The 27,628-nt window shown below is 41.0% G+C and overlaps 1 protein-coding gene across 3 annotated transcripts in view; it reads right to left on the bottom strand.

Annotated features, from left to right (window-relative positions):
- Positions 1-27,628, bottom strand: part of CACNA2D3 (calcium voltage-gated channel auxiliary subunit alpha2delta 3) — a 795,368-nt gene that overhangs the window by 609,571 nt on the left and 158,169 nt on the right. For all 3 annotated transcript variants that reach the window (XM_047777080.1, XM_047777060.1, XM_047777070.1), the window contains exon 3: positions 21,173-21,289. In XM_047777080.1, the coding sequence (XP_047633036.1) occupies positions 21,173-21,289 (117 nt within the window). The remainder of the gene's footprint in view (positions 1-21,172; positions 21,290-27,628) is intronic.

Genomic DNA, 27,628 nt, shown 5'->3' with positions numbered 1-27,628 from the left:
ACATTTTTTTTTTGGTCAGTATGAATTTATTAATGTTCAATATGGACACAAGTTATGGATTTTAATTCTGAACATCTGCAATAGCAAAATACTATCATTTGTAGCAGCAAATGATATATTCCAGGAAAAATGAGTGAAGCAGCTAACTACTTTTCTCAGCATGCTGGGGACAGAATTTTACGTATAAATTTTCCCATTTGTTTCTGATATAAAATTTAGTACATATACTTGTGCCAATTATTGGTAACACCCTAGCCCTTGTACTGTAGAGGCTTATAGGCCAGGAACTACATTTTCCAGAATCCTCCAGGCAGGGCTCTGGTTATATTCAGCCAGTGAGAGGCCCTCCTGGGAGACATGCAAGAGCAGGAGAAGCAGAGCAGTAGAATTTGACTCTAAAGCAGTGAGACAAAGGTATTTGGGCTTCAGCTGAGAGCACAGGAGGCTTTGCCAGCAGCTTCCAGCATGCTCTAGTAAATCACCCACCTCTGTACTATAGGCGGCTGAAATTGTAGGTGGCATATCCCCTGCGGTCCCCACACTTCTGGTTTCCTAAAAATTAGAGTTGGTTTTCTCTGATATTCATTCCTTCAGCCATTCCAATTGCTTTGTAAACCTTGAAATCTGTGTTAAAGCTCTTCCTGTTTGAAACACCTGGAGGGATTTTTGTGTCTTTCCTCACACTTGCAAAAGTTTAAAATTTGTCAATAGCCTGTCTAAGATAGTACACATGATAATAACAGGTCACTTCAAATCTAAGGAGAGAACAGAGGAAGACTTTGGGTCCTGTTTAATTAGGCTAAAAATCTCACTAACTCCACTTCGAACTTTTCATACAATATATTAGACTTATATATCAAACCAAACTCCATAAACCATGTTTATTTTCCAATAATAAATGGATTAAAAATACTACCAAGGAGCCTGCAATTTGCTTTGAAATGCACCAAAAATAAGATGCATTAGTTGATGGTCAGAGGGATGGATAGGTGAACAGATATGGATAATGGGTAAACAGATATTTGTGGTAAAACTATTTTAATGTCGCTGTATATTTGAACTTTGTCATAATAAAATTTTGGGGATGGGGAAGAAAATATTATCAGCTCAAATCTAAAAAATAACACTGGTGGAAGTTAATATTTCTAAATGCTTTTTAAAAGTCAATGGGGGAGTTCCTATAGTGGTGCAGCAGTTAAGGAATCCGATTAGGAACCATAAGGTTGCGGGTTCGATCACTGGCCTCACCCAGTGGGTTGAGGATCAGGCATTGCCGTGAGCTGTGGTGTTGGTCGCAGATTCAGCTCGGATCTGGTGTTGCTGCGGCTCTGGCGTAGGCCAGTGGCTACAGCTCCGATTCAACCCCTAGCCTGGAAACCTCCATATGCCGTGGGAGCGGCTCAAGAAAAGACAATAAATAAATAAATAAATAAAAATTTAAAAATAAAAATAAAAAAATAAAATAAAAGTCAATGGGATTTTACCTGCCTATAACCTAACTTTTCTATTATTACTCTTTCAATATTGTCACTTTTCTTTGTCCTTTGTTATACTCAAAAGCTAGTTAAGCACTGTAATTTATCACCCTGCGAAATCTTTCCACCAAAAAAATAATCTTACAGTATCATTAAATACATGCATGTAAATTCATAATTAATTATTCAATAAATATTTACAGGTCATCACAAATTATACTCTGTAAAACCATGAGAAAATTAGGGTTTGATGATTAAATCACATATTACTTTCTATCCTATAATTACTAGGAACCATTAGTATCATTAGTAGCTTTAATTCTACCCACTAGAGTACAACTTTAACTCACTTGCAAAACCAAAAAAAATTTTTTTAAGTTTTGTTTCTACTATTTTAAAAGCTATTATTGAAGATTTATTTACATTGGGTTTCCAATATTTTATAGGTAAAATATTCTGATCTGACCTCCTGCACATGGAAAAATATTTGATCCTCTTTCAATGAATACTTTTTGGGTATCTGCACTAGAGAAGACATTGACCGAGATGAACAACTTATACAAAGTCCTCTTCTTGGGGCTTAAATACCAGTGGGGAAGGAAATAAAATGCAGATACATTAAAAGGTAATTTCAGATACTGATAAGTTCCATAAGAAAAGGCATAAACAAGGAAATGAGAGGAACATGAGAGGGCAATGGGTAGAGGAGAAGCAGAGTGAGGGTAGTGGTTTGGGTAGGATGGGAAGGGTTTCTATCTTGGGCAAGCTGGCCAGGGAAGGCTGCCTTAAGAAGAATTTGGGTTGAACCCTGAATTACAAAAAGAAACCAGATCTGGCAAGGAAGATTCCACTCAGAGAGAATCCCATGTACAAGGGCACTGCAGAGAATGAGCTCTATGCATTCAAGGAACAAGCAGGAGGTTCACATGGGAATTCAGCAGCAGAAGAGCTGGGAGAGGAGGCAGGACTGGGATCTTGGAAGAGCCTTCCCAATGAATGAGGGTTTTGATGTCACTTGTAAATGAAATAAGAAGTAAGGCAGGGTGATAAGCTCTCTGCAGTAACAGAATGAACTTCCACAGTTGCTTCTATGCATAAATTCTAAAGACTGCCACATTATGTCAAGGTTGGTGGGATTAACACAGCTACTACAAAGCGATGCCTTAAGATCTGTGGTGATGCTGCTAATTGCTGCTGCTAGACAATGAAAAGAAACAATTACTAGGCACTTCCAGTGGTTCCAGAATTGGGACACATGTTTTATAGGATTCAATGACTGAAGTAAGTCACTGCTCTCATTTTGCAGCTGATGATCCTTAGGCCAGAGAGAAGAAAGACCTTCCCTAGATCACACAGCTATCAAGAGGCATTCAGGATTCAGGAAGCTCCAAAATCCACCCTCTTTACCACTGAATCAAATGACCCATCATAGAAAGCCCCCCCCTTTTTCTTTTGTCCTTTTATCTTTTTAGGGCCGCACCCAAGGCATATGGAGGTTCCCAGGCTAGGGGTCTAATCGGAGCTGTAGCAGCCAGCCTATGCCACGGCCACAGCAACGCCAGATCCTTAACCCACTGAACAAGGCCAGGGATCGAACCTGCAACCTCATGGTTCCTAGTCGTATTCGTTAACCACTGAGCCATGACCAGAATTCCAGAAAGCCCTTTTGATTGCATTCTGGGAAACCTGAGAAAGACAGCATCCGTAAATTGGTCATCATTGCGACAGGCACTGGTGTCTGGTTCACTCACACACACAACACACACACACACACACACACACACACCATGGGGATAGTGGAGGGATGGGAGATGGAGAGAAGATATAGAGAGAAGAAAAACATAGCTGGACGTCATCTTCCAATCAAGTTTATAATCTTTTCCTGTGGCAACAAGCAACACACAACCTGCTTAGTTCATAAAAGAAAAAGACAGTGCTACTTTGCAAATGGCTATAGTTCATATTTTTCTTTCTGGTGCACAGTAAACAAGTTATGGTGTTTTATTCCTACACACCCACCACCCTAGCCTTAGAAGAAAAACATTGTTCCCAAATGTCTTCTTACCGCAATGCCTTTGTGCACTGGTGATTGCTGTAATTTAACCTCCATAATAAAACAGAATCATCACTGGATGACAATTTATAGCACAGTTTCAGAACTGTTTACTTCTTCCCTCATGCTCTATTGTGATTACATTTTACTGGCATTGTCTGCCCTCAGATGCATTCCCAGAGCTCTGCCAGCAGCCATCAGGTCAGACAAGGCTCTCACTTAAAGTACCCGAACACTTTGGATGCAAAAGCCAGACTACACCTTAATGACCAGGAAAGTCTCCCTGGCTTGATCTACTCTCGTGGACAGTGAAAGAAACTATCCCTCTGGGTGATTCAGCTGCCCACCGTAAAGCTGTGTCACTTTGAAGACGCATATATAATGTTATATAATTATCTGCCTGGTGATGCAAGGGTTGGGGGCTGGACTTGGAATCAGATAGGCCTGGAATGGAATCCCAGCTCTTCTACTTAGCAGCTGTGTGACCTTGGACAAGTCAGCCTCTACAAGTCATTTCTAGAAATAGACTCAAGTGGCTACCCCTGGTGCTCACTGCAGGATGAGATGGCAATGCTCAGTGTTGGTTGTACATTAGAAGTTCCTGAGGAGTTTTTGAAAATTCTCACTGCCAAGGCAACATCCCAGACCAAGTCAGCTGGAATTCCTGATGGAGGGGTCAGGCATAAATATTTTTTTAAACATCCAAGCGATTCCAATATGCAACTAAGTTTGACAACCAACACACAAACACCTTTCTGCCTGGAATGTGATCCTTTGAACAGCAGCAGCAGCATCACCTATGAGCTCATAGGAACAGCAAAGTCTCAGATGACTGAAATGGCATCGTCATTACAACTACATTCCTGGGATATTCTGATGAGTTTTATGCTCTGAAAAATGCTGAGACCATTCGCATTAAGGGCTTAGTGTGGTTCCTGGCCCCTGGCAGCCACTGTTTATGGGATCTTATTAAGATCCTAAGGACAGGCAGTACAGCACAGGGGTTGAAAGAAGCCTCCCTGGGTTGAATCTCAATTAACTACAACCTAGAGCATAACAGGTTTCTTATAATAATAAGAAATGGGCCTCAACTGCTTTACCTGACACATGGGTTAATAACTCGACCCAACTCAGAGGGGTTTATGAGTATTAAATCAGATAACATGGAGATTGCTTGATACATGCTTGTCAGAATCAGCACAACAGTGCTGCTGTGATTACAGCTGTAGGGATCCAGCTCTTTAAATGATAGCACTGGATCAATTAAATGTCAGAGTTAAAAGGAACTCACTTTAAATTGCAAGGGCACTTTTCAACAAATGATGCTGGGATCACTCATATCCACCCACAAGAAATGAAGTTGGACCCCTACCTCACACCAAAACCAAAAATTAACTCAGAATGGATCAAAGACCTAAATATAACTAAATATAAAACTCTTAGAAAAGAACATAGGCACAAATATCCACAACCTTTCATTAGGCAATAGTTTCATGCATATGACATCAAAAGTACAAGCGACAATAAAGGAAAAATAGATAAATTAGACTTTGTTAAAGTTACAAACGTTTGGGCTACAAAGAACTACATCATGACAGTGAAAAGATAACCCATAGAATGGGAGAAAATATTTTCAAATCATGATTTATAAGGGACTTGTATCTAGAATATATATAAATACTTTAAAGCTCAATAATCAAAAGGTAAATAACTTTTAAATGGGCAAAGGCTTTGAATAGAAATTTCTTCAGTAAAGATACACAAATAAGACACATAATAAGCACATGAAAAGAAGCTCAGTATTATAAGTATTAGGGAAATGCAAGTCAAAAACACTCAGCAGGATGGCTATAATCAAAATGACAAATAACAAGTGTTGGCAAGGTGGGGAAGTCAGAATTCTTATACACTGCTGGTAGGAATGTAAAATTACACAGCCACTTTAGAAAACACCTGACAGTTCTTTAAAAGGTTAAACCTAGAGTTACCATGTAACCCAGCAATCCCATTCCTATGTATACCCAAAAGAAAGGAAAACCTATGTCCATGCAAAAATGTGTACACAAATGTTCTGAACAGTATTAGTAATTACAGCCAAAAGTTGGGAACAACGCAAATCACTATCAAATGAGGAAAGGATAAACAATGAACGGATGTGGTCTATCCATACAGTGGGATAATATTTGACCATAACAGAGAATGAAGCATTGATATTTGTTACAACATGGACAAAACTTGAAAACATCATGATAGTGGGAAAAAAAAAAAAAAACAGTCACAAAAGACCACACATTGTATGATTTCATTTAAATCAAATGTCCAGAATACCATATGATATCACTTATATCTGGAATCTAATATAAGGCACAAACGAACCTTTCTACAGAAAAGAAAATCACGGACTTGCAGAACAGACTTGTGGTTGCCAAGGGGGAGTGGAGGGAGTGGGGAGGTTGGGGAGCTTGGGGTTAATAGATACAAACTATTGCTTTTGAAATGGATTAGCAATGAGATCCTGCTGTGTAGCACTGGGAACTACATCTAGTCACTTATGATGGAGCATGATAATGTGCAAAAATAGAATGTGTACATGTATGTATAAATGGGTATCTGTGGGTATGAATTTGTACATGTATGTGTAACTAGAAAAAAACTGTATTGAGGAAATAACTATTAAAAAAATAATTAATGAAAAAAATGTCCAGAATAGGTAAATTTATAGACACAGAAAGGAGAAGAACGTTTGGGGGAACAGAGAGGACTGCTAACGGGTATAGGGTTTTTCCTTTGGGTTGATGAAAATCTTAGGGTGATGAGAGTACAAATTCTGTGAATATACTAAAAAGCACTGAATTGTACACTTTAAGTGAGTGACTCATATCTTATGTTAATTCCATCTCAGTAAAGCTATTAAAAAATTGCAAAGGTAACTGGGCACTATGTTTTCAGGGTTGGGTCAATGATTAGATAACTGTTTTTTAAATGCTAACAACTCAGTTATTAAGACAAGTTATACACATGACAAACATCAGAGAGGAAATGTGAGAACCTAATTTAAAATCATTGACTATGCAAATGCGAAATTTCAAAATATGCAAATGTACCACACCATGATAAAAAGGAAGGATACATGGGGCTAATTTCCTCCTGTTAATTCTGCTAAAATAACTCCTTTATTGTCCCATTCCTGCCATGGTGAGCTCTTGATGTTGCTGAGGAAGGCTTAATGCTCTTTTTTTCTTGAACAAAGTTTGATGAATTATTTTTTCTCTAAGGTGCCTGCACAGAAAGATAAGTGCTAAATATTCAAATGTAACCACTTTGAACATTTTTCATCCTTCTCTTCACATGAGATATTGTCCCAGTCATCATTCTAGTGTGTTCCGGGGGGGGGCAGAGGTGCTGAGAGAGAGAAGATATCACTCTGATTTCTGCTCCCTGATTCTGTGAATGAAACCAGATGTGGAATTATTCACACAGCTCAGGTCTTATGATTGGAGAAAAGGCACAATGAAACAAACAAGACTTATGTGTAAGAGCCCAAAACAAGGGCTAGAATTCTAAAATGTTAAAGGTGAAGCAAACTTCAGAAACAATCCTGTCTAGTGGATCACAAACTTAAAAAAAAAAAAACAAAAGGAAATCCCATGTCTCCCTATAATGCTTTCTAACCCTGTATCCTGTGAACAATCTTTCCCCTGCTTCCAGCCAAGAAGTTTTTTAATCCAAAACAGGACTGTAACATTTAAATGAGACAATAGATGTAGAGCACAGCATAGAGGCTTAGCAAATGAGAAGCCCTCAATACTGTGACAATGACAATGATTCCTGTTTACTTTCAGCAGAGTAAATTATAAATGCAACAAATATCCTGCCTATGAGCTTTCATATCTCACATGCTCAAAACTCTGCTATGTTCCCCCAAACAAGCTGTGGCACTGATCTGACTAACCCAAGGTTCGCAAACTCAACACTTTGGGGAACTAGAGTAGCAACATAAATGATGGGGGAGCAGCATGGAAATCAGGCAACTGGGCAGTTCATGTGAACTGCTGCTGTGTGGGAATGGGTGCCTCAGATGGCTACACCTATTACATTTTCAAGCTTCAAATCTGGACATGTTGATCACTTCCTATTTGTATATGTGATTTCATTGTTTTCTCAAAGGCCACAAGGACCAAGTAAGATCTGTCTATGAGCTTTCCTATCACCACTGGAGCAGTTCCTACTCCATCCTATGCTCATTTTGCCAAGAGAAGGCTAAAGACACTTCCCTAGAGCCAATTCATTTCCACCACATCTAACCTCAGAGGCTATCTCTGATTTCTCATGTGGACCACAGACCACGGCCACTGAGACGCAGGGACAGACTCCCAGCACGGTAAGGGGAGGGTTTCACTGCACCCTTTGGGGTAAGTTCTCAAGAAGGTAGGCTGCCCAGATCCAAAAGCCCAATAACGGAGGGCACCATGTAGCCAGTCAAACTGCTGCCCACTGGCCTCACCCCCTGCAAGTCTGGCTGTGCCCCCGCCTGGGACTGCTTCCATCGCCTCTCTGCAGCTGGCACCTGCCTGTTCACTTCTTGGTAAAAGCGCTAAGGAGGGTAAGTACCTTGGCCCAGTCCTGAGACATCTGCTTAGAGGAAAGAGATGGCTCCTGCTGGCTGGTGTTGGGATATTGATAAGCAACTCCACCATGACCTAAATGAGGGTCTTCTTACAGATGGTAACACAGGCTTCTAGGACCCCTGAAGAAGTCCCTCTTTACAAAGCTACCAAACACCTTGATGAGACACTTGGAAACCCCTGGATGCACAGTGAGGAAGGCCTTCTAAGTACATTCCCAAGGATATGATTTTTCCTCCCCAACTGACCCACAAAAAAATCAATTAAAAAGTGCGTGCATGCGCTCATGTGCGCGCACACACACACACACACACACACACACACACACACACAATCCCCATTTGCCCTCAGTTGTACAAAGCACTATGTGTTGTCTGTTCAAGCAGCCTGTATAGCTTGGGATGGGCAATCAAGGATATCCCAGCTGATTTTTAACAAAGACTCTGATTATTCCAAAGGGCTGTCAACCTCCCCTGAATGCAATGTAAATGAAACACCATTGAATTCCTAACACCATTGAATTCCTAACTACCTTTTCATTTTCCCCTCTTAACCTAATTTTTAAAATGTAAATAATCTTCCTGTGTTTGCAGGTCCAGCTGCTTCTTACCTCCATATGGGAAACTGAGCAAAGACCAAAGAAAAAAAAAGACAACAGATGCTGCTAACACATCCCTGGTTAAATATCTTAAATACACATTCAAAATATTTCTGGAAACCTTTCATTCTCTGCCAGTAATTTCTACAATTATAGCTAGTGGTATTAATAATTATTATTATTATTATTATTATTGCTTTACTCTGTCATCTGGCTATATTGATGGTGACACTTCAATGAGTCACCATAATTTCCTCCCACCCACAAAACTTTTAAGATTTCTTTCACCTTGCCTGGGTATAAATTAAGTCACATTATTTTCTATCCAGTCTGGTTTGTAGAAACAATCATGTAATACTCTGGAAAATCAGAACATTTTTGATGTGACATTGCTGTGTCTGGCTCCCCCCAACCCTGACCCATATACTTTGCTTCAAATTGTCCTGCATGTCATCCACCTGCAGACACCTTGTTCTTCCTGTTGCAGCCAGCAAAGCAGTCAGAGCACCACAGGGCAAGCCCAGGATCTCCACAAGTACTCTCTGATGGGATGTAATTGCTACTTGGTTAACAGAAGCAGCCAGCACTGTAATTTCACACAGGATCTCCCTGGCCACAAGGCCCTCTTTTCCCAGCTGCTTGTTCCACTGGGTCTTGACCAAAGTGACAGGAAGTCCTTCAAAATTGATTTTGTATACGGAGAATAAAAACAGGCAATGAAAATGGGAAATAGAATTTTAAATGACATTTCACTTTGGAATTTTTTCTTTTTCTTTGTTATAAAGAAACATAATATAAACCATGTACAATATAAACCAAATCCAAACTTCACACGTGAGGCAGAGGAAAAATGGATCATATGGTGGAGCACAGGGGGCAGGGCAGGCACAAACACACAGGAAATGACGGAGACCCTCACAAACCCTGTATCCTGGTGACCAGACATTTATCCCAAGCATGGGATGCTGACCTCAATGACAGCATTATTACCAGTGTAGCCAGTTCATTCATTCAAGGACACCAACCAAGTGCCCCACCTGGGTCTGAAAAATATAAAAGGAAGCATGACCTGATATCATGGTCCCTGCCCTCATGACACTGTGGTTCCAGGGTAAAGACTGATAATATTCAAGTCAAAACTGAGATAACCAAAGTACAACTTTCAAAGCATTGTATAAAGGGAGTAAACAGGAAGCTGTGACAGATGATGTTGATGGGGGCAGACGAAGGCTCAAGATGGGTATCCTGATGCAGACAGAGTACAGCCAGGACAGCTTCAAGCCCAGACGAGGGGGGAAAGTTCGGCAACTGCTCTGAGCATCACTTCAAATTCTCCTTCATGACATCACTCTCTGATTTATACAAAGCTTCTTGAACTTGCTCATAACATCAGTTTGTTCCATTTCTTGGGAATAGTGAGCTGCCCCTGTTTACCACCTGCCACATGAACAGAAACATGTGCCAGGCCTGAAGGCACACACTCTAGTTGTAGAACCAAGCCTGTGCATAAAAACTCCTGGAGCCAGGTACAGAAAGTACCCAGGAAAATCACAGTTTTTCTGTTCAGTTATAGCCTCACAACACTCATTTCCTCCTCCTTCCTCTGTCCAGAAATCAAGTTCTACTTCATCAGACCCAACCGAATGGGAAGAAAGGAAGGAAGAAAAGGAGGGAGGGAGGAAGGAAGGAAGAGGTGTGTGGCCAAGATGATATCGTAAGAAGACCCTGAATTCACCTTCTCCCAAGGACACACCAAAATCACAACTATTTACAGACCAGCTATCTACAATAACCTGAAGGTTGACAGAAAAGATTTTCCATAACTAAAGATACAAAGAAGGAACCCCAATGAGATGGGTAGGGGAGGTGGGGATGCAGTATAGTTCAGACTCACAGCCCAAGGTAGGGTATCCACAACAGGAGGATAATCATAAGTGCAAAGGTTATTCCAAAGGAGTGAGAAGTCTGAACCTCACACTGGGCTCCCCAGTCCAGTGGTCCTACATCAGGAAGGCAAGCCCTCAAAGCACCTGGTTCTGACAGCCAGTGAGACTTGTATACAGGAGAGTTGAAGGGTTACAGGAAACAGAGATTCTGCTCTTAAAGGATGCATGCCAGCCAATATCTCAGATGCTCTGGGTCTCAGTACAGAGACAGTAGTCGGAAAGAAGCCTGGGTCAGAACCACTTGGTTTTATATCTACAAATCAATCAATATAACTGAAGAATAAAAATCATACAATCATCTCAACATATGTAGAAAAAGCCTCTGACAAAACTCAACATCCATTTATGATAAAAAACAAAGTGGGCAAGAGTTCCTTTGTGGTGTAATGGGTTAAAGATCTGGCATTATCACTGAAATGGATCAGGTTGCTGCTGTAGCATGGGTTCAGTCCCTGGCCAAGGAACTTTCACATGCCACAGGTGCAGCCAAAAAAATTGGGTATAGAGGAATTATACCTCAACATAACAAGGTCATATAAAACAAACATACAATGCTGTATAGCACTGGGAACTATATCTAGTCACTTGTGATGGAGCATGATGGAGAATAATGTTGAGAAAAAGAATGCATATATGTATGTGTGACTGGGCCACTTTGCTGTAGAGTAGAAAATTGACAGAACACTGGAAGCCAACTACAATGGAAAAAATCAAAATCATTGAGAAAAAAAATAATAAATAAAACAAACATACAGCCAACATCATATTCAATGGTGAAAAGCTGAAAGCATGTCCTCTGTACTCTGAAGACCATAAGACATTGATGAAAGAAATTGAAGACAACACAAACAAATGTAAAGATATACCAAGCCAGTGCCTAGGCATACCTCTCTGTGAGATGGTGGGGGACTGGCACCCAGGCCTTGTCTATATTGTGACAGTGCACCCATGCTTTGTGACATTGTATAATTTGCCTCGCACTCTAGCACAGGGAAGGTAGGGAACCAGAAAGGACCCACCATGCTGAATAGGAGTAAAGAAAATGAAGTAAAAAGAGATATTTGTAAGACTGACCAAGACTAAAAGACTAATAATAGTGAAATGATAGAGAGGACAGTGGAGAAATAGTACCTCTCTAACCACACAGGTGAGAGCAAAAGCAGGTGGGTGGAGTCTGGAGGACAAGTTGGCAAGGTACACCAAAAGCCTTGATTTTACTTCTAGAAATATACCCTAATAAATATACTGGATAAATGGAAAAAAGTATCTCTGCAAGAGAGTTTATCATATTATTGTTTATAGTACTGAAACACTGTAAATAACATCAATGTTCTCCAAGACAGAACTGCCTGACTGGAACATCCAGAAAGCAGATTATTATATAGTCATGGAAAAGAACAGAAACATATTCATTAACATGAAAAGATGTTCACAACATGGCAAAGTTTTTTAAAAGCTGGTTATATGAAAGAATAAGCCAGTGTTCTAGAAGTCTATATATAAACATATACGCATCTACACATGCACAAATAGAAAAAAATCTAGAAAGTATAGATATTTAAAACCAAAAGGTATTGAAAGATGTCAAGTGCCTTTCAAAACCTCCTGGTATTATAATCTCTAATTTCTCCTTTATCATTGTTTGTACATTCTTTTTTCCTGTACAGTGAACATGTACATTATAATCAGTAAAAACAAAGCATAAAACTTAAGAAAACCAACGCAGGTGAGGTGAGCTGCATAGAAAACCCCACACTAAGTCTTTGACAAAGCTCTGTGAAAGGAGAGATTTTAGGTCAAATATTTGAAAATGGGACAAATAACCATGAATTGGGGAGGATGTGGCACAGTGGTTGTACACACAAAGAAGAACACTTTTTTTTTTTTCTTGGTCATTTTAAGGCCACACCTATGGTATATGAAAGTTCCTAGGCTAGGGGTAGAATCAGAGAGCTACAGCTGCCGGACTATGCCACAGCCACAGCAATACGAGATTTGAGCCACATCCATGACTTACATCACAGCTCACAGCAATGCTGGATCCTTAACCCACTGAGCAAGGCCAGGCATAGAACCTGCATCCTTATGGATACTAGTCAGGTTCGTTTCCACTTGAGCCTTAACAGGAACTCCCAAGAACTCTTTCTACAGACTGACCTCTCCAGAACAGGCAAGAAAACTAGGATGCAGTTGACCAAGTCAACCCAGCTCCCATATAGGACTGATGGAAAAAAAAGGGCTTGAGGAGACAGTAGATGAGATGCATACAAAATGCCCGACATTTCTCCTTCCAACTCTTTACAGGAAGCACATCTCCCTCAGGAGGCAGGCGAGTTGCTTACTCTCGTTGTGGCCCAGAAAGCAGCTTTCTGGTCCTCTCTGTGAGGCTCAGGTTGACACAATCTGAAGTATATTAGAGGAAACCCCAACCCCATTTAGGGAGAAACCCACAAGACCATGTGGATCCATGCGGTTTTGTCCTCAACCATTAATCAAGGATGGCTCACTGACCTCATCAAAACGGGTGAATCTAGATTGCTGCTGTTTTTTTAAGTTTCTTCTGGTTTGAGGTTTCTATTCTAAATTTTCTTAGCCATTTATATGGAATGTTGCATATTCTGTAAAATATGCCAAAAAAGAAGAATTGAAAGTTTGCCAAAAAAGAAGAAATAATTGAAAGAGGTTAAGAACAAAAGGAAGAAATAAAGGAAAAGGAAGGAGGGAAGGAAGGAAGGGGGGAAGGACAGAGGGAAGGGTAAAAAGGCTACAAGATATAGTAACACAAAAAAATAATTGTCTTTTCCTGTTCATTTGTGACTCAAAACATATTTTTTCCTGAAACAAATTTACTCCTTTTTCAAGGAACAAGTTTGGAAATTTTGAGGTGAGATCAGAAATGAATACAAGGCAAAAAGATGCTTTCACAGCTACTTCCATTGCTTGACAGCTGAAGTCTATCCCAGCAATGTTCGGTATACTCAACTCCTGAGACCTCTATCACTCATTTTGAACTTACTATCCACAGACTCCTCATGACCTACCTAAGACACATTTTATTTTTTTTAGGGCCACACCCATAGCATATGGAGGTTCCCAGGCTAGGGGTCGAGCCAGAGCTGTAGCAGCCAGCCTACACCCCAGCTCACGGCAATGCTGGATCCTTAACCCACTGAGTGAAGCCAGGGATTGAAACTGTATCCTCATGCATGCTAGTCAGATTTGTTTCCGCTGAGCCACAACGGGAACTCCAAGGGGTATTTTATATGGGGAGAATGAGTTCTGTTTTAAAAATCTTTCCTTTAGAAATTTGTAAACAAAATGGTTGATTTCATTTTCAACTTAATGGGCTTGCTTTTGAAAGCATTCCTCACCAACAATTTTCACAATGCCTACAGATATAGATGAGTTTTTACACCACAAGTGTTCACATGGTACACAGTCCTTGTAGATATGAGACCTTTTTCTAGCTTATATTTTTGGTACAAAGCATGCCTTCCTTGGATGTATCCTACTTTTCATGCCTCAGTGTATATGTATATTTACATAAAAACATAGATGTGTTTTATAGTCATACATATGTAGACACACAGCAGTCAAAAAAACAGCTAGAGAAAGTCACTTTAATAGTACCCTCTGGCTTTTTGGAAGACTGGCATAAATCTCTTCTTCAGGGGAAAAAAATCCATTTTTCTGAGAAGGTAAATGTTTATTAAATGCAAATACTGATATTCGTTACCTAGGAAAAATGTCTTGCTGCATGTGGAATTTCTTGATAAAAAGCTTTCAAGTCCCAGGTTTCTTCAGATAAGCCACTATCAGTGAACTGATGCGTGAATGCACTGAAATTGAATTACTGTACAACAGCAATTACTTTCCACAGTACAGCTATAATGGGAATCAGTTCCGCAATGAACAGCAGGTAGCTTTAGGAAGGAGGAAAACCTTTAATACATAATCGAGTCTCTCTTAGCTTTTTCCAGGAAGCAAAGATGTTTATTTCTAAGTCAAACACATTTTTTTCAAGGGCCCGATTTATCATTTTATCAATGTAAATCAGAAAATAAGTGAAACAGGATTAAGTTTATTTGCAAAAAAGGACTTTCGGAGCGCTTTCAAAATGTATGAAATATCTTACCCAAAGTTTGGAAAAAACAGACTCTTCACATAGTGAGTTTGGCTGCAACATGCTTGCTATGTCTTTTCACAGTCCCAAGTGAAGTTTCTTTGTTTAGATTCTTGTAATTAATAGGAGGAGAAAAATAAAATTGAACAGCAAACAAAATACTTCATGTTTTGCCTAATATGCTACCAAAATAGGTACCATCCCATAATCGTCTTTGTCTCTGTGAAAAGTGTTAAGTTTGCAGAGGTCTACACTCGGTAAAGCCAGGCAGAGAAAGCTGTGTGGATCACTGCCCAGCCTGAACCCAGGAATGCCTAGGAGGACAGGAAGTGTAACACTGGTGCAAATCAGGTTGCAGGGTGATAACCTCAAAGCTGCTCTACACAATCAAAGGCAAAAAACCATGTTGGGGAATTCACCCATAGAAAACCATTCCACAGAACAGTGGTATAAACTCATAAATTCTCTGAGAATGTCATTGCATTCATGTATCTACTCTTTTCAGGGAGTGCTGCTCATTTGGGTTATATGGACTGCATGGAAAGTACAGGATCATTACTTTCCCCTGGTTGTGTTGGTATCTGTCCTAAAAGTCTATCTCTATCTCCCTAATCAGAGATGCCCACGGTTACTCAGAGTTACTTCTTACAGATTCTCCTCAACTGCATGTTTAGCTGTGCCTGCTCAGAATTCCCTGGAGCCTCAGATGATCCTTCCGGCTGGTCTGTGCTACTTCTAGCGGATGCTCAGATTTTAATGACAAAGGAAAGGCAGGAGCAGCTTGTCCATGACACCAATGCTGTGCAGTGCACATCTCTTGCCTTCCCTCTTCCCACAACCAAGGAAAAGTCTTTGTCACCATCAGCAGCTCAGACAAAGAGGAGCTATGTCAAATTTGCCTCCCATCAATATTTTGGATGATCTCTGAAACACTTACAGCTGAGCATTTCCAGGTGTCACTTAGGATCAGCCCAATGGGTGTGCACACCTGGCAGAGGATGTATTACTTCCTCCACATACAGCATATGAACCATCTCCCTTGAAATGTTAATGATCTAAAAACAAATTGATTCCATTACCTGTCCATTCATAGGGACTTAAAACTTGATAAATTGCTCAGCAGTATTAATCAAGAACTTGGTAGCATGAATATGTCTGAACAAAGAAGTTGGGAGATGATGGTCTGGGTGCAATTCTTATACACAAAGGCAAAGAGCAGTATCGCTGCATAAAAACCAATGTGGCCCTATGTTAAAACAACCTACATCAAGCCTCCGAGTAGAATTGAAAAAATTATTAACCACCAATGGCATTAAAAAGTGCTAGAAAATATTAGTGAAGAAATGCTACCATAATGACAGCACCATTATGTTAATAGCAATTATTGAAGCTAAGGTTATCTGTAATTTGCTAGCCTGAAAAAAAAAGTTACATACAGTCCATTACCCACCAGATGACAGAGGTTATGTAATGGGCAAGCCACTTTAGGTTTCACATTTACTTCAGACATCTGACAGGGAGAAAACAGGATTTTCTGTGATAGGATAATTGTATAGTGGAGAGCAGTAATTCTAATAGGGGATGGGTATGATAAAATCACTCTGATTCGACTAATCACTGAGAAAAGTGATGGAGAAAAATGATGAAATCAAGCCAGAAGACACAGAGGAAAAGATCAACACTGTTTAACAGCCAAAAGATGACAGACATGTTAAAGGACTGGGTTACTCTATCACTCTTTTTTTTTTCCCTAGCAGTAACTGAACGTCCCTCTGCAAACTAATGGTATTAGTGCAGATCTCTGATTTGCTATCGCCAATCTCATAAATACTCTCTCTCATTCTCTCTCTCTATAGATATAGATATAGATATAGGTATCAGCAGAAATTTTAATAATCAGAATTGTTTGTGAGCTAATTTTTAACTCTGTGCTCTTAGGTCCTCTCAGCCATTCACTGTGGAGGAGCACTTGGTGCTTTGTAAGTCAGTTATTGGTAGGCAGGTACTAGGGGAGACAGTAGGTCCTCCGACCTGACTCGAATTGCTAAGGATGGAGATGGGGGCTCAGAAGAGGGAGGCTGCTAGGCATAGTGCATCACAGAGATGGGGCAAATTCTAAGATCTGGTGTTTTCCTGGGCCATTTGAGAGGGAGAGTTCCCATTGTGGCTTAGCAGGTTAAGAACCAGAGGTAGTCTCCATGAGGATGTGGGTCTGATCCCTGGCCTTCCTCAGTGGGTTAAAGATCCAGCATTGCTGCAAACTGCAGTGTAGATCACAGACGCACCTTGGATCTGGCGTTGCTGTGGCTGGGGCATAGGCTGGCAGCTGTAGCTTCAATTCAACCCTTAGCCCAGGAACTTCCATATGCCACAGATATGCCTTGAAAAAGAAAAAAAAAAGAGACAGAAGGGGGAATCACTGCTCTGTGGGTGGCATGGACAAGAAAGGCAGGGCCCTGGTGCACAGCAGTGCATTCTAGTGCACTGTGGAAAACAATGCCTTCACTATAAACCCACTAGCAAATTGGAATTTAAGGTCTTTGCACTTCAAATGATCTCAAGTCCCACAGGCGAGAGCAACCTTTCCTATTAGAGAAGTGAGGTTCCATTATAGCATGAAAAACAGTCACACCCACAGTTCCCCCACCATAAACTAACATCCAGGAGGCCTGTCAGTGTCCACCTTGTCTCATTCCAAATGCCACATGGTCTGTGACTATTGCCAGCAGAGCCACACAGTTCAGAAGAGGGAGCAGGCTGATCTCAATGAAGTAACTGTCTCCAGACCAAACTCCAAGTTGATGTATAAGCCCTCTTTCCTATTTAAAGACTGGGAGCAGGGGAGAACCACATACAGCTGAACCAGTTTCCCTAGACTTTATGGTATCTCAAGTGTGCTTTTACAAAGGGCCTCATACTCTGTTTTAAAATACATTGTTCTGAGAATCCTGGATTCCTTTACCTGGAGGGCATTTCAATTCAAGTAGAGCAAAAACAAAACAAAACAAAACAAAATTCCTACTCTCAGGAACCACATCAGCCATATCAATCTCTTTTTTTTTTTTTTTAACTTCACTAATTTAAAGCAAAAAGTTTTCAAAATTAGGTTCCCTCCTGTCATCAACCAGGGGCTTCCTGAAGCTTCAAGACTCAGTATTACATGTTCACAAACTCGGAGGTCCTATAACCTGCAGTGACAGCAAACGTGTACTGAATCTTTACTGTTTGCCATGAGTGTGCTAAACACTTGACAGAGATGCAAACAGAGGCACTCTAATCCTACCTCCTGGGTGCCAACGGAACTCCACTGAGCCTGCCCAAGTGACCAGAGCCAAGCCTGTTTGCTCATCTCTAAACCAATGGTCATAACAGCACCTCATCCAGCATTGATGCAAGAATGAAATGAGATGGCATATGCAAAATGCTTAGCACAGAGCCTGGTACACGGTGAATTCAATAAACCTAAGCAGGGATTAGTAAATCATCAACTCCTAACATCTCTGGGGAAGCAAGTGAGGAAAAGAAGTCCACCAAGATTACTTAGCTTTTTTCACTGGCCTCCCACCTTGAGGCAGAGCTGAGATCTGGAATTATTCTCTCTACTCCAGAGCCCCTATCTCACCGGCCATGTGGACACCTGCCACTGAGTGACTGGGTCCAGGTTCTGGTGCTGGCTGGGCCTCTGTATCACAGGAGAGCATGATGCACAAGCCCCTCCAAATTCCGGACACCAGGACTCCCTTGTCTGTCAACCGCAGAGGCAGAACCTAAGGATATCTATGTCCCTTTATACTCCAAAATTCTATGATTCACAAAGAAATCCAATTTGGGACAGTAACAGCATTTCCCTCTCAAATGGATGATGTTACTAGTACTTCAAACAAAATAAAACATGTACATTCCTTTTTCAAGGATTCAGGAAAATGTGAACTCACGCTTAGGCTGAAGGACTGTGGATTAGCACGACCTTATTTGGACAGGAATATTTTTGTATGAATAAAAAGCCTTAAAGATCAGTTCAGGACTGTCTCTGGGTTTGGTAATTCATGTTAAGGAAATGGGCATACACTGCAGGATACTGAGGGCATGGAATTGATTAAGGAAGTAGACTCTGGTGGTCCCTGTGCTGGGGGCCCATCCCCTACCTCCCATGTAACCTCGGGAAAGTGATTCAACTTCTGGCCTCAATCTCCTCTTTCGTAAAATGAGAATAATAGTAATTTCCATCCCAGGGCAGGAGAAATGAGTATGCATAAAATAGGAGGTGTTGAGTTGGTTGATCTATTGTTAACTTACGAGAAGACTCATGGCAGCATTATATGTATCAAAGCTTACAAACAACTTAATTATCCAGATATAGAGGAACAGTCAAATCAATTATGACACACACCCCCCCACAGATTGGAATGTTATGTAGCCATCCAAGAAAATCATGAAACACAGTGACACAAGAAAATGCTTACACTCTAATGGAATAAAGAAATGGGAAAAAAAAAAAAGCTACAGATAAAAGCAAACAGGCAATATAATGGCTAATTTGAAAACAGAAAAACACACACAAGTACACGCAGAGAAGTGCAAAGAAAAAAAGACTAGAAAGAAGAAAACAGAAGGTAAGCCTTGGTTTTCTGCTGGATGGTGGGACTTTAAGGTGATTCTTTTTCTCTGTTTGATACTTTTCTATATATTCTAGAAGTTCCAAAAAAGGGGGTGTTCATTTTATAAACAGAAAATAGTCATTGTGGTGGGTTTTTTAAATTTTTTATATCAGGGTTCTGATTGTTAGATCTGAATGGCTACCATGCTGCCTTGTCTATGAAAAATACCTCTTGCTTCACCTCAGAGGCCACCAGGCAGTTCCTAAGGCTGGCTGCCAATACAATATGTCTATGGCACATAAAAGCACTTTATTTTTCTAAGAGACTTCAGAGTAACCACCAAGAAATCTCATCTTATTTAAATTAATAATCATAGTAGGAATTCCTGTTGTGGCGCAGCAGAAATGAATCCAACTAGTAACCATGAGGTTGTGAGTTTGATCCCTGGCCTCACTCAGTGGGTTAAGGATCTGGCATTACTGGGAGCTGTAGTGTAGGTTGCAGAAGCGGCTGGGATCCTGCATTGCTGTGGCTGTGGTGCAGGCCGGCAGCTGTAGCTCTGATTAGACCCCTGGCCTGGCAACCTCCATATGCTGAGGGTGTAGCTCTAAAAAGCAAAAAAAAAAAAAAAATCACAGTTGCAGCAGAAGCTACCATTCACTGACCACTGTTCATGCATTAAGTTCTGTGTTAAAGTCTCAAAACCATAACTTTATCTATCACCTTCCCTATGTGAGTTTTTCCCATTTTACAAATGATGAAATTGAGTCTCATGAAGGCTGTTTTACAAAAGACTGAAGTTTAATAAGTGACAAAGGCAGACATTGAACCCAGGTCCAGCTCATGCTCTTACCTAAACTACAGTCCCTCCTCCCCTCAATCAAAATAGTATAAAAATGTTTTAGAAAGAAGAAAATGTGTGGGATTATCAGGTCCAAAGAGAAATACTTTGTGGAAATTTGGTTTGGCCAGTTAATGGTGAGAGAAACTAAAGGAAGAAATGGACTTTTGTAACAAAGTGATTCTGGAGATAATAAAACTGAAAGCTAAGTAAATATACTTTCAAAATAAAGAACTCTTCAGATTGCAATTCTTTCCCATAATCCTGTGCCAATATAGCATTAACATAGGATATTGCAACATCCACACATCCTAAATTAAGAATTCAGATGCCCTGTTTGTTGGCAACAAGGAATAAAGTCAGAGGCCATCTTGGAAATCCAAAATGATATACATGTGCATTGCGGTTCCAGTCTTCCGACTCATATAAAATTTCAGGGAGCTCTTGCCAGTCAAGACAAACATCATTACAGTAATGCTCCAACAGAGATAAAAAGAACTTTCAACTTCATCTAAACTCACTTACCCCATGGAGATTTTCAATTCCATATTTTGGCAAGCATGGCTTAAATTTGTTTACACTTGCTCACTTCAACCACAATGTACCCTTGAATGTACTCTGGCAATTAATGAATTCATCACACAGCCACAGGCCATCCTCTGTGGCTGTATCATTAGCATCACCTCCACTGAAGGCATACAATTGTTAAGAGGAAAACTGGCATCTAAACCCTATATGGTAAAAGGGTCACTGTGCCCCTAGTAACTGCTTATCCTGGTTGACCAGACTTAAGAAAGTGGGCACATGATGGCTAAGTCAACTTTGATCTCTGAGAGCTGGGTTCATCAATGCCACTGCCTGCAGCCGCTTTTGTGTCTTTGGGCAACACAGAGCAGGAACTAGAGGCACTTACCCTCACTGCTTCAGACTTCTTGTGAAACATCTCTTCCATGTTCTTCGCCAGCTTTTTCACCAGTTGGAGGCCATCAATTTCTTCTATGGCAACATCTTTCTCATATTCTTTGTATTTCTGTAAGGAAGGAGGGCAACATTAAAGGCACATGATACCACAAGACACCATGCCCAGGATGTCAGAGCATATTTCCCTAAGAGGAATAAGTAAAAATAAAGTTTTAAAGTTATAGTATAGCTGACACTGTTGGATTTGGGGACACTGGACTGTATTTCAAAATAATGAAACCACCTAGAGAGAGATGTGAAAACTGGCTCTGGTTCTCTTGAAGCTTAACTAGCACCCAGGAAAAGAATAACCCAAACAAAACTCTATCATCCATCTTCTTCAGTTCTTGAAAACAACACTCTATACTTCCAACTGGGCCATACTCAGCCATTCTTCTGGAGGACCACCCCAGATTCATCAGCTATCCTGGCCAACAACACTAGAAACTTACTATTCCAGATATGTCATAGAATAAAAATGAAGAAACTCAGCTTTTTTGGCATGTGTTTTCCCTTGAACATCAGTAACTCAATTTTTTCATGGCCAAAGACCAAGGACTTAGGGAAAATTAGTTTCAGACCTATGACGCCACAGCTACAACAGGAGTCAGCAATATATGACCATTGGGCCAAATCCAATCCATCACCTATTTTTATAAATAAAGCTTTATTGGGACAAAACCACACCCATTTGTTACTTACTCAATCAAGTTAAGTAGACACAACAAAGACTGGATGACCCTCAAAGACTGAAATATTCACTCTGTGGTCCTTTTCAGAAAAAGCTTACCAACTCCTGAAATGAAGTAGGAATTAAAGAAAGTACCATGGCATAACAGCTTATAAACATTTTGTAATGTTAGAGTCCTTGATGTGGATTTAGGCATTTCAATTCAATGCAATTCAATAATTCAATTACTGAGGACTTCCTATGTATTCTCAAAGAGCTCATGCAAAAAAAGCATGTAGGGAGTTTCCTGGTGGTCTAGTGGTTAGGACTCAGTGCTGTCAACACTGCAGCTGGGGTTCAAAATATGGTCTGGGAACTAAGATCCCCTATCAGCAATGTATCTCACATGTGAGCTTTATGTAAGTATAATTTGTTAGTCTGTTCATAAGGGACTAATTTTATTCAGAGTTTACTCAAATTCTCAAAGACAACTTTTTATTTAAAACCCATCACATACCCTGTTAATTTGTCTTTCTACGCCAGTTGTTCTCAGAGTGGTCCAAGAACCCCTGCAGAATGCCTGAAACCCTTTCAGGGGTACATGAAGTCCTCCTTTTTTCCAACAGCTTATTTATATGAAGCCATATATTAATTGATTTTAATAAGTCACAAGCTTCTACTCAGGAAAAAGAAGAGGCTTCACATATTATCCAGGCTCTAGAGACCTTCAGAGTAATTTCTGAAATGGAAAGATAACTTTGTGATGGTGGGATAATTTTTAAAATATAACTTTATTTTTTGTCCCCATTTCCTCTCCTTCACCTTCAAATATATAAACTGGGAGGGGGCTCAGTCTTTCCTTGTCTCCAAGGAAGGGAGTGTGTGTGCATGTTTGTTTTACAAAAACACTTCTCTTCCTAGCTTAGATTCCCAAGTCCTTAGAGGCAATAACACTGGGTGTCCTGAAAGAACAAGATTAGAGTTTAAGGACAGAGGGAGTGACTCTAAGGAAAAAACCATAGAGTGAAGATTCCTCCAATCCCTAAGGCTAAAGTGAAATCCATAGAGTCTGGAGGTGTCTGGCCACAGTGAGCTCCCACTGCCCACTGGACACCAGCAGAGCAGGAGGTCAGAAGGCAGGAAGGGATGTTAGGACTGGGCATTAGAGCCTTTGTCTTGAAGGTTGAGCCCAGGGCTTAGAGTTTCTCAGAATTAAGGTGATCCTGATGAAATTAAACCAAGTGCTCTTCTGCAGCACCCGAGTATGGATCAAGACAGAATCTACTCCATCATTTATAAGACACTCTGAGAGGCTTTGCATGGTCCTATAATGGACCTTGAGTTGTAAGGGACATGTTTCTCCCTGCTCCCTGAAAATGTCCATAAAAATCTTATGTGTTTTATCTTGAGAGTCTTTCTCTTCTTTGGAAAACCATCATTCCTTCTTCTAGCCTTCCTCTTCTCCTCGACAAGGGTATCCTGCTTCCCTAAGATGAGGAGGACTGCACCTTCCCCCCACGTTTCCAGAGCACTCTGTGCTCATCTCTCCTGGCATCATAACTTGCGTGGCCCAAGACGTGAGGACAGGTATTTGTGGTCACCCCTCAGGCCCCAGCAGACACTCACAGAAGTCCTCTGAATAAAGCTTGTTGCAGAACAACTGCAATGCTACAAAACAAGGAAGATACAAGTAAGAATGCAACTGCATTGTCTAACAGACCTGTAAGGGTGACCTCCCATTCCTTGGGAGGTTGACTAGATTGGCCCGAGATGTGGGACTCCAGCCAGCCCAAGCCTGGCTCAGGCAAACAGTGTCCTCTGGTGTATGAATAAAACTTCAATGACAATCACTGGAAACTTTCCCTAAGTTCAGATGCAAGCCAATGATGTCTTTGGAGCCAAAAATTCTGGGGGTTCTCTGTTGCCTGCCAGATGTGCTCCAAAAGCCAAAAGGCGAGGTCAGCTTATATGCAAGGTTGGTTCACTACCAAAATATAAAGTTCAAGAAGACAAAACAAAAATAATGTCAGTCTAATATTTACAGTCAGTGAAATAAATCTCTGTCTTAGGTAATTCTGAAACTAAAGGTGATCTAGAGGCTTAAGATAAAGGAAAAAAATGTATTTCACCATTAGCCATTATCTAAATCTTTGGTTTTTATATCAGGCCCTATTATTCTGGTCATATGGGTTACTTACATGTGTTTTTCTCCCAATAGACTTCTAGAAGGGATCAATTTAGTCAACTCTGACTATCCACCAAGTTCTCAATGAGACTTTCCCTGCATCTTAGCAAGTCTGCTCCGTGAAAAAGAGCTGCTGACTTCATGGAGGCCTGCCAGTCTCCCAGGACTGTTTGTGCGTGATGACCTAGCCAACTAATCTCAGCACGAAGCTCTGGCCAAGCCAAGGATCCCAGATCTGGGACAAACTTAGCAGTTCACTGGTTCTATTCCTCTTTCAAACTCAGCCCTCTCCCTTTAGAATATGTGACAACAAGTCCTCTTTGCCAATGAGCCAAGCCTCATACTACTTCCTCACTAGTCTGGGGAAATTATTCCATTAAAAAAAAAACACCCTGCTTTCCAAGACATGTTAATGCCTGTTAGAATTGGGTCAGAACAATGTAATGCCTTACTCTTACCAGGAAACATTACACTGGGCTGGAATCAAATGATTGTGAAAAATAGAGTGATCTAGTGATAGTCATTAATCAATTGCAAACCCTTATCAGCTTGGAATGGTGATATACACTAAAACCATTAAAAACACTAAAAACATACCCATGTATGAAACCAAGCAATCTGACCTCTAGCAACTGGATAGCATAAACTATAAAAGCACACAAACTCCACAGAACCATCCCAAATTGTGCAAAAGAATGTGGGAAACAAGCATACGGTATATTACAATAGGTTATAGACAGTAATCATGGATGAGTTTTTCTTTTAAATTACTAATCTGCCTACACGTGCATATACATACATACAAAAACGCTGTAAGAAGAACAGATACCAAAGAGCTGGCCATGCAACTGCAAATGATTTTCTTCTTTCTGCTTTTTGCTTACCTATATTTTCTAATTTTTATAATAAACATACTATTTTGGAAATGAGAACATCTAAGAGTTGCAGTTATAGGTAAAATAAAATATGGGCTTCTAATAACAGATTTCTATAGGAGCATGTGGCCCCAATTAGAATCTGTGTAGTTAAGCAGCATGTCTTTATCAGCAGAGCCCAAGGAAGTCAGCAAAATTAAGGCTCCCTGCGCCATAGGCCCAGCAAAGCCCTGGAAGCTTTTCACATGTTAATGACTCTAATCCTCACAGCTACCCTGGGAGGTAGGTATCATGCCCATGCTGCAGATAGGGAGCTGAGGCACAGAGACATTTAGTAAGTTGTTGAAAGTCACATGGTTAGAGAGTGAGTTTTAAACCCAATGAGGTCTGACCTGAAATTGTTTGGTCTTCTGAACTTGGCAGGGGGATGGGGGGAGAGGAAGGATAGTCTAAATATTTGCAAACTTGCTTCAGAGGGCCCATTTCACTGCCATCCTAGTACCTGTTTCATTGATTTGTAGCCAATAATGGCTTGGACTTCCAAGAGCATCAAATGCCTAAAACAGGAGATGACAACATCAGTTACCAAGGGCAACAGCTGCTTACAAGGCTCCCCCAAGTGAGCAAAAGCCATGTGACCAGGTCACACTGGATGTCACAGGAGAGGTCCCTATCCCTCCAAGGGGCCTGTAAGAGAATGAATTTACAGCCTGACCTCAGAGAAGCAGATGCAGGTCTTGACTCTTGAAAGTGGCCCTGGAGCCTTAATTATAAATTACTCCACAGCAATGTTTGGGCTACAAATTGTCTTGTTCTCTAAGGCAGCAAAAGTCCTGAAAGCAAAAATACCCCAAACTCCTTCTCCTCTGGAGTTTGCCTCCCCATGCAACTGGGACATCAGTAACACTTTATTTTCTACAGCCTTAAGGACTGCTTTAGAAATTACTTTGCTTTGTGTAAAAATAGTCATCCTTGAGCAGGGAGAAGGAATTCAGAAAATATCAGCAGGTCCCTGTCAATATCCAAAAGGAAGGTGGAGGCGAAGACAAATGTGGAAGAAACACCGCCGCCTGATTAAAGATTCAGGCCAGTTTGGACTGGACCTCTGTTTCTAGCACTCCATTTGCTTGTTCCACAAACATCTATTTTGCATCTCTGATATTCCAGGAAAGGGACAAGGCACCAAGCACAACATGATGAGTAAAGCAAAGTTTGATGAGTAAAGCAAAGTTTGAGAAAGCTCAAGGCCTAATGGTCAGGATGGTTCTGATAAGTGACTCCGCAAAGAAGATGCAACATTGTGGTTATGTACCCTGATGGGGTGGTCAAGGCAGTCACTCCATCTTGTTGGATCCCTAAAGGATGACTAGGCTTGGAAGAGGGGGGATGCCAAGAAGGATGAACAGAGGGAGCAGTAGGTATGGAGGTCCAGGACAAGAGGCTGCCAGGAACAATCCTTATTCCACGTCACTGATGTGTGGGTGTTGGGGGGCAGGGGTGGGGGGGAATATGGTAAAAGACAAGGCCAAAGAAGTGAACAGGACCAGGCCATCAAGGGTAATGTGTTAGGATTAAGAATCTGGACCTTATCCTGACTTGGGTAGGAGGCTGAGGGTATGGAGACAGACAACCAGGGCCACTGAAGGATTTGAGGGTAGAAGGGACTCAATGGCCAGATCTGTGGTTCTGAAAAATCTCAGTGCACAGACTGGAAAGGAGGAACATAAAACTGGGTGGAGACAGGGAATCAGGAGGCTGGGGAAGCCAGGACTTGGAAGACAGCACTGGAAAAAAGTCAGAAGTGTCAGAAAATGAGAAGTAGGCTCCCTGAGCGATATCAAGAGGTCTGATGGTCAGACACAGCAGCAGTTTGGACTGATTGGCTGTTTCACTTTAGGGAAATTGCTTAACCTTCTGGGTCACCATGTCCTTGATCAGAAAGCCAATTTTCCAGAGCTGTTCTTAAGGGTTACTGTAAGGATCGTGAAAGCCCCCAGAACAGTTCCTGCACATACACGCCACTTCTAATCTTCGTGCTCCCCTGCTTTCCTCTCTTGGAATTTCTGCTACAGATGATTCTATTAAGTATCATATTTTCATACTAACGCCCTCCTGAACTGAAGCTTTAATGTAGAAGATAAATTCTGACAAGGTGGTTGATGATGCTAATGTTCTTCCCTCTGCCACCCCTAGCCATCCTCTGAATCTCCCTCTGCCTTGGGGCAGTAGCTGGAGACACCAGAGCAACACAGCCTGTGGCTTTAGCCAAGACCAGGGTCAAGGCAGAACACAGCCCTTTATAAAAGCACCTCTCAGCATTCATGACACAGAAGAAAGGCAGTCTGAGAAACTTTTTATTCCCTCTGTCACATGAGAACATCTGAAGCTTCCATTCCTTCTGTTAGCAGAATCAGCATTTGGCAAGAAATCTTGTGATGAGCCAAGAACATTTATCATTTGAGAAGGGAGACACAGAAATGCATTATTTCTGCAGCATCTATTTTGCCAGATCATTTCACACAAACACCAGGAAGAGAAAAACACTACTTCACTGTCACAGCACTTAACGTTGTTCATACCTTTGGGTCATTTTTTTTCCTATGTGATAACTGAATACCTAGAAGTGAATCACCTGGAATAGCCCCCAGAGAAGGGGCTCCAGTCAGGAGACTTCTGACC

This window comes from Phacochoerus africanus, chromosome 1, assembly GCF_016906955.1.
Source record: "Phacochoerus africanus isolate WHEZ1 chromosome 1, ROS_Pafr_v1, whole genome shotgun sequence".
Classification (NCBI taxonomy): Eukaryota; Metazoa; Chordata; class Mammalia; order Artiodactyla; family Suidae; genus Phacochoerus; species Phacochoerus africanus.
This window is presented reverse-complemented; position numbering and strand designations above follow the sequence as displayed.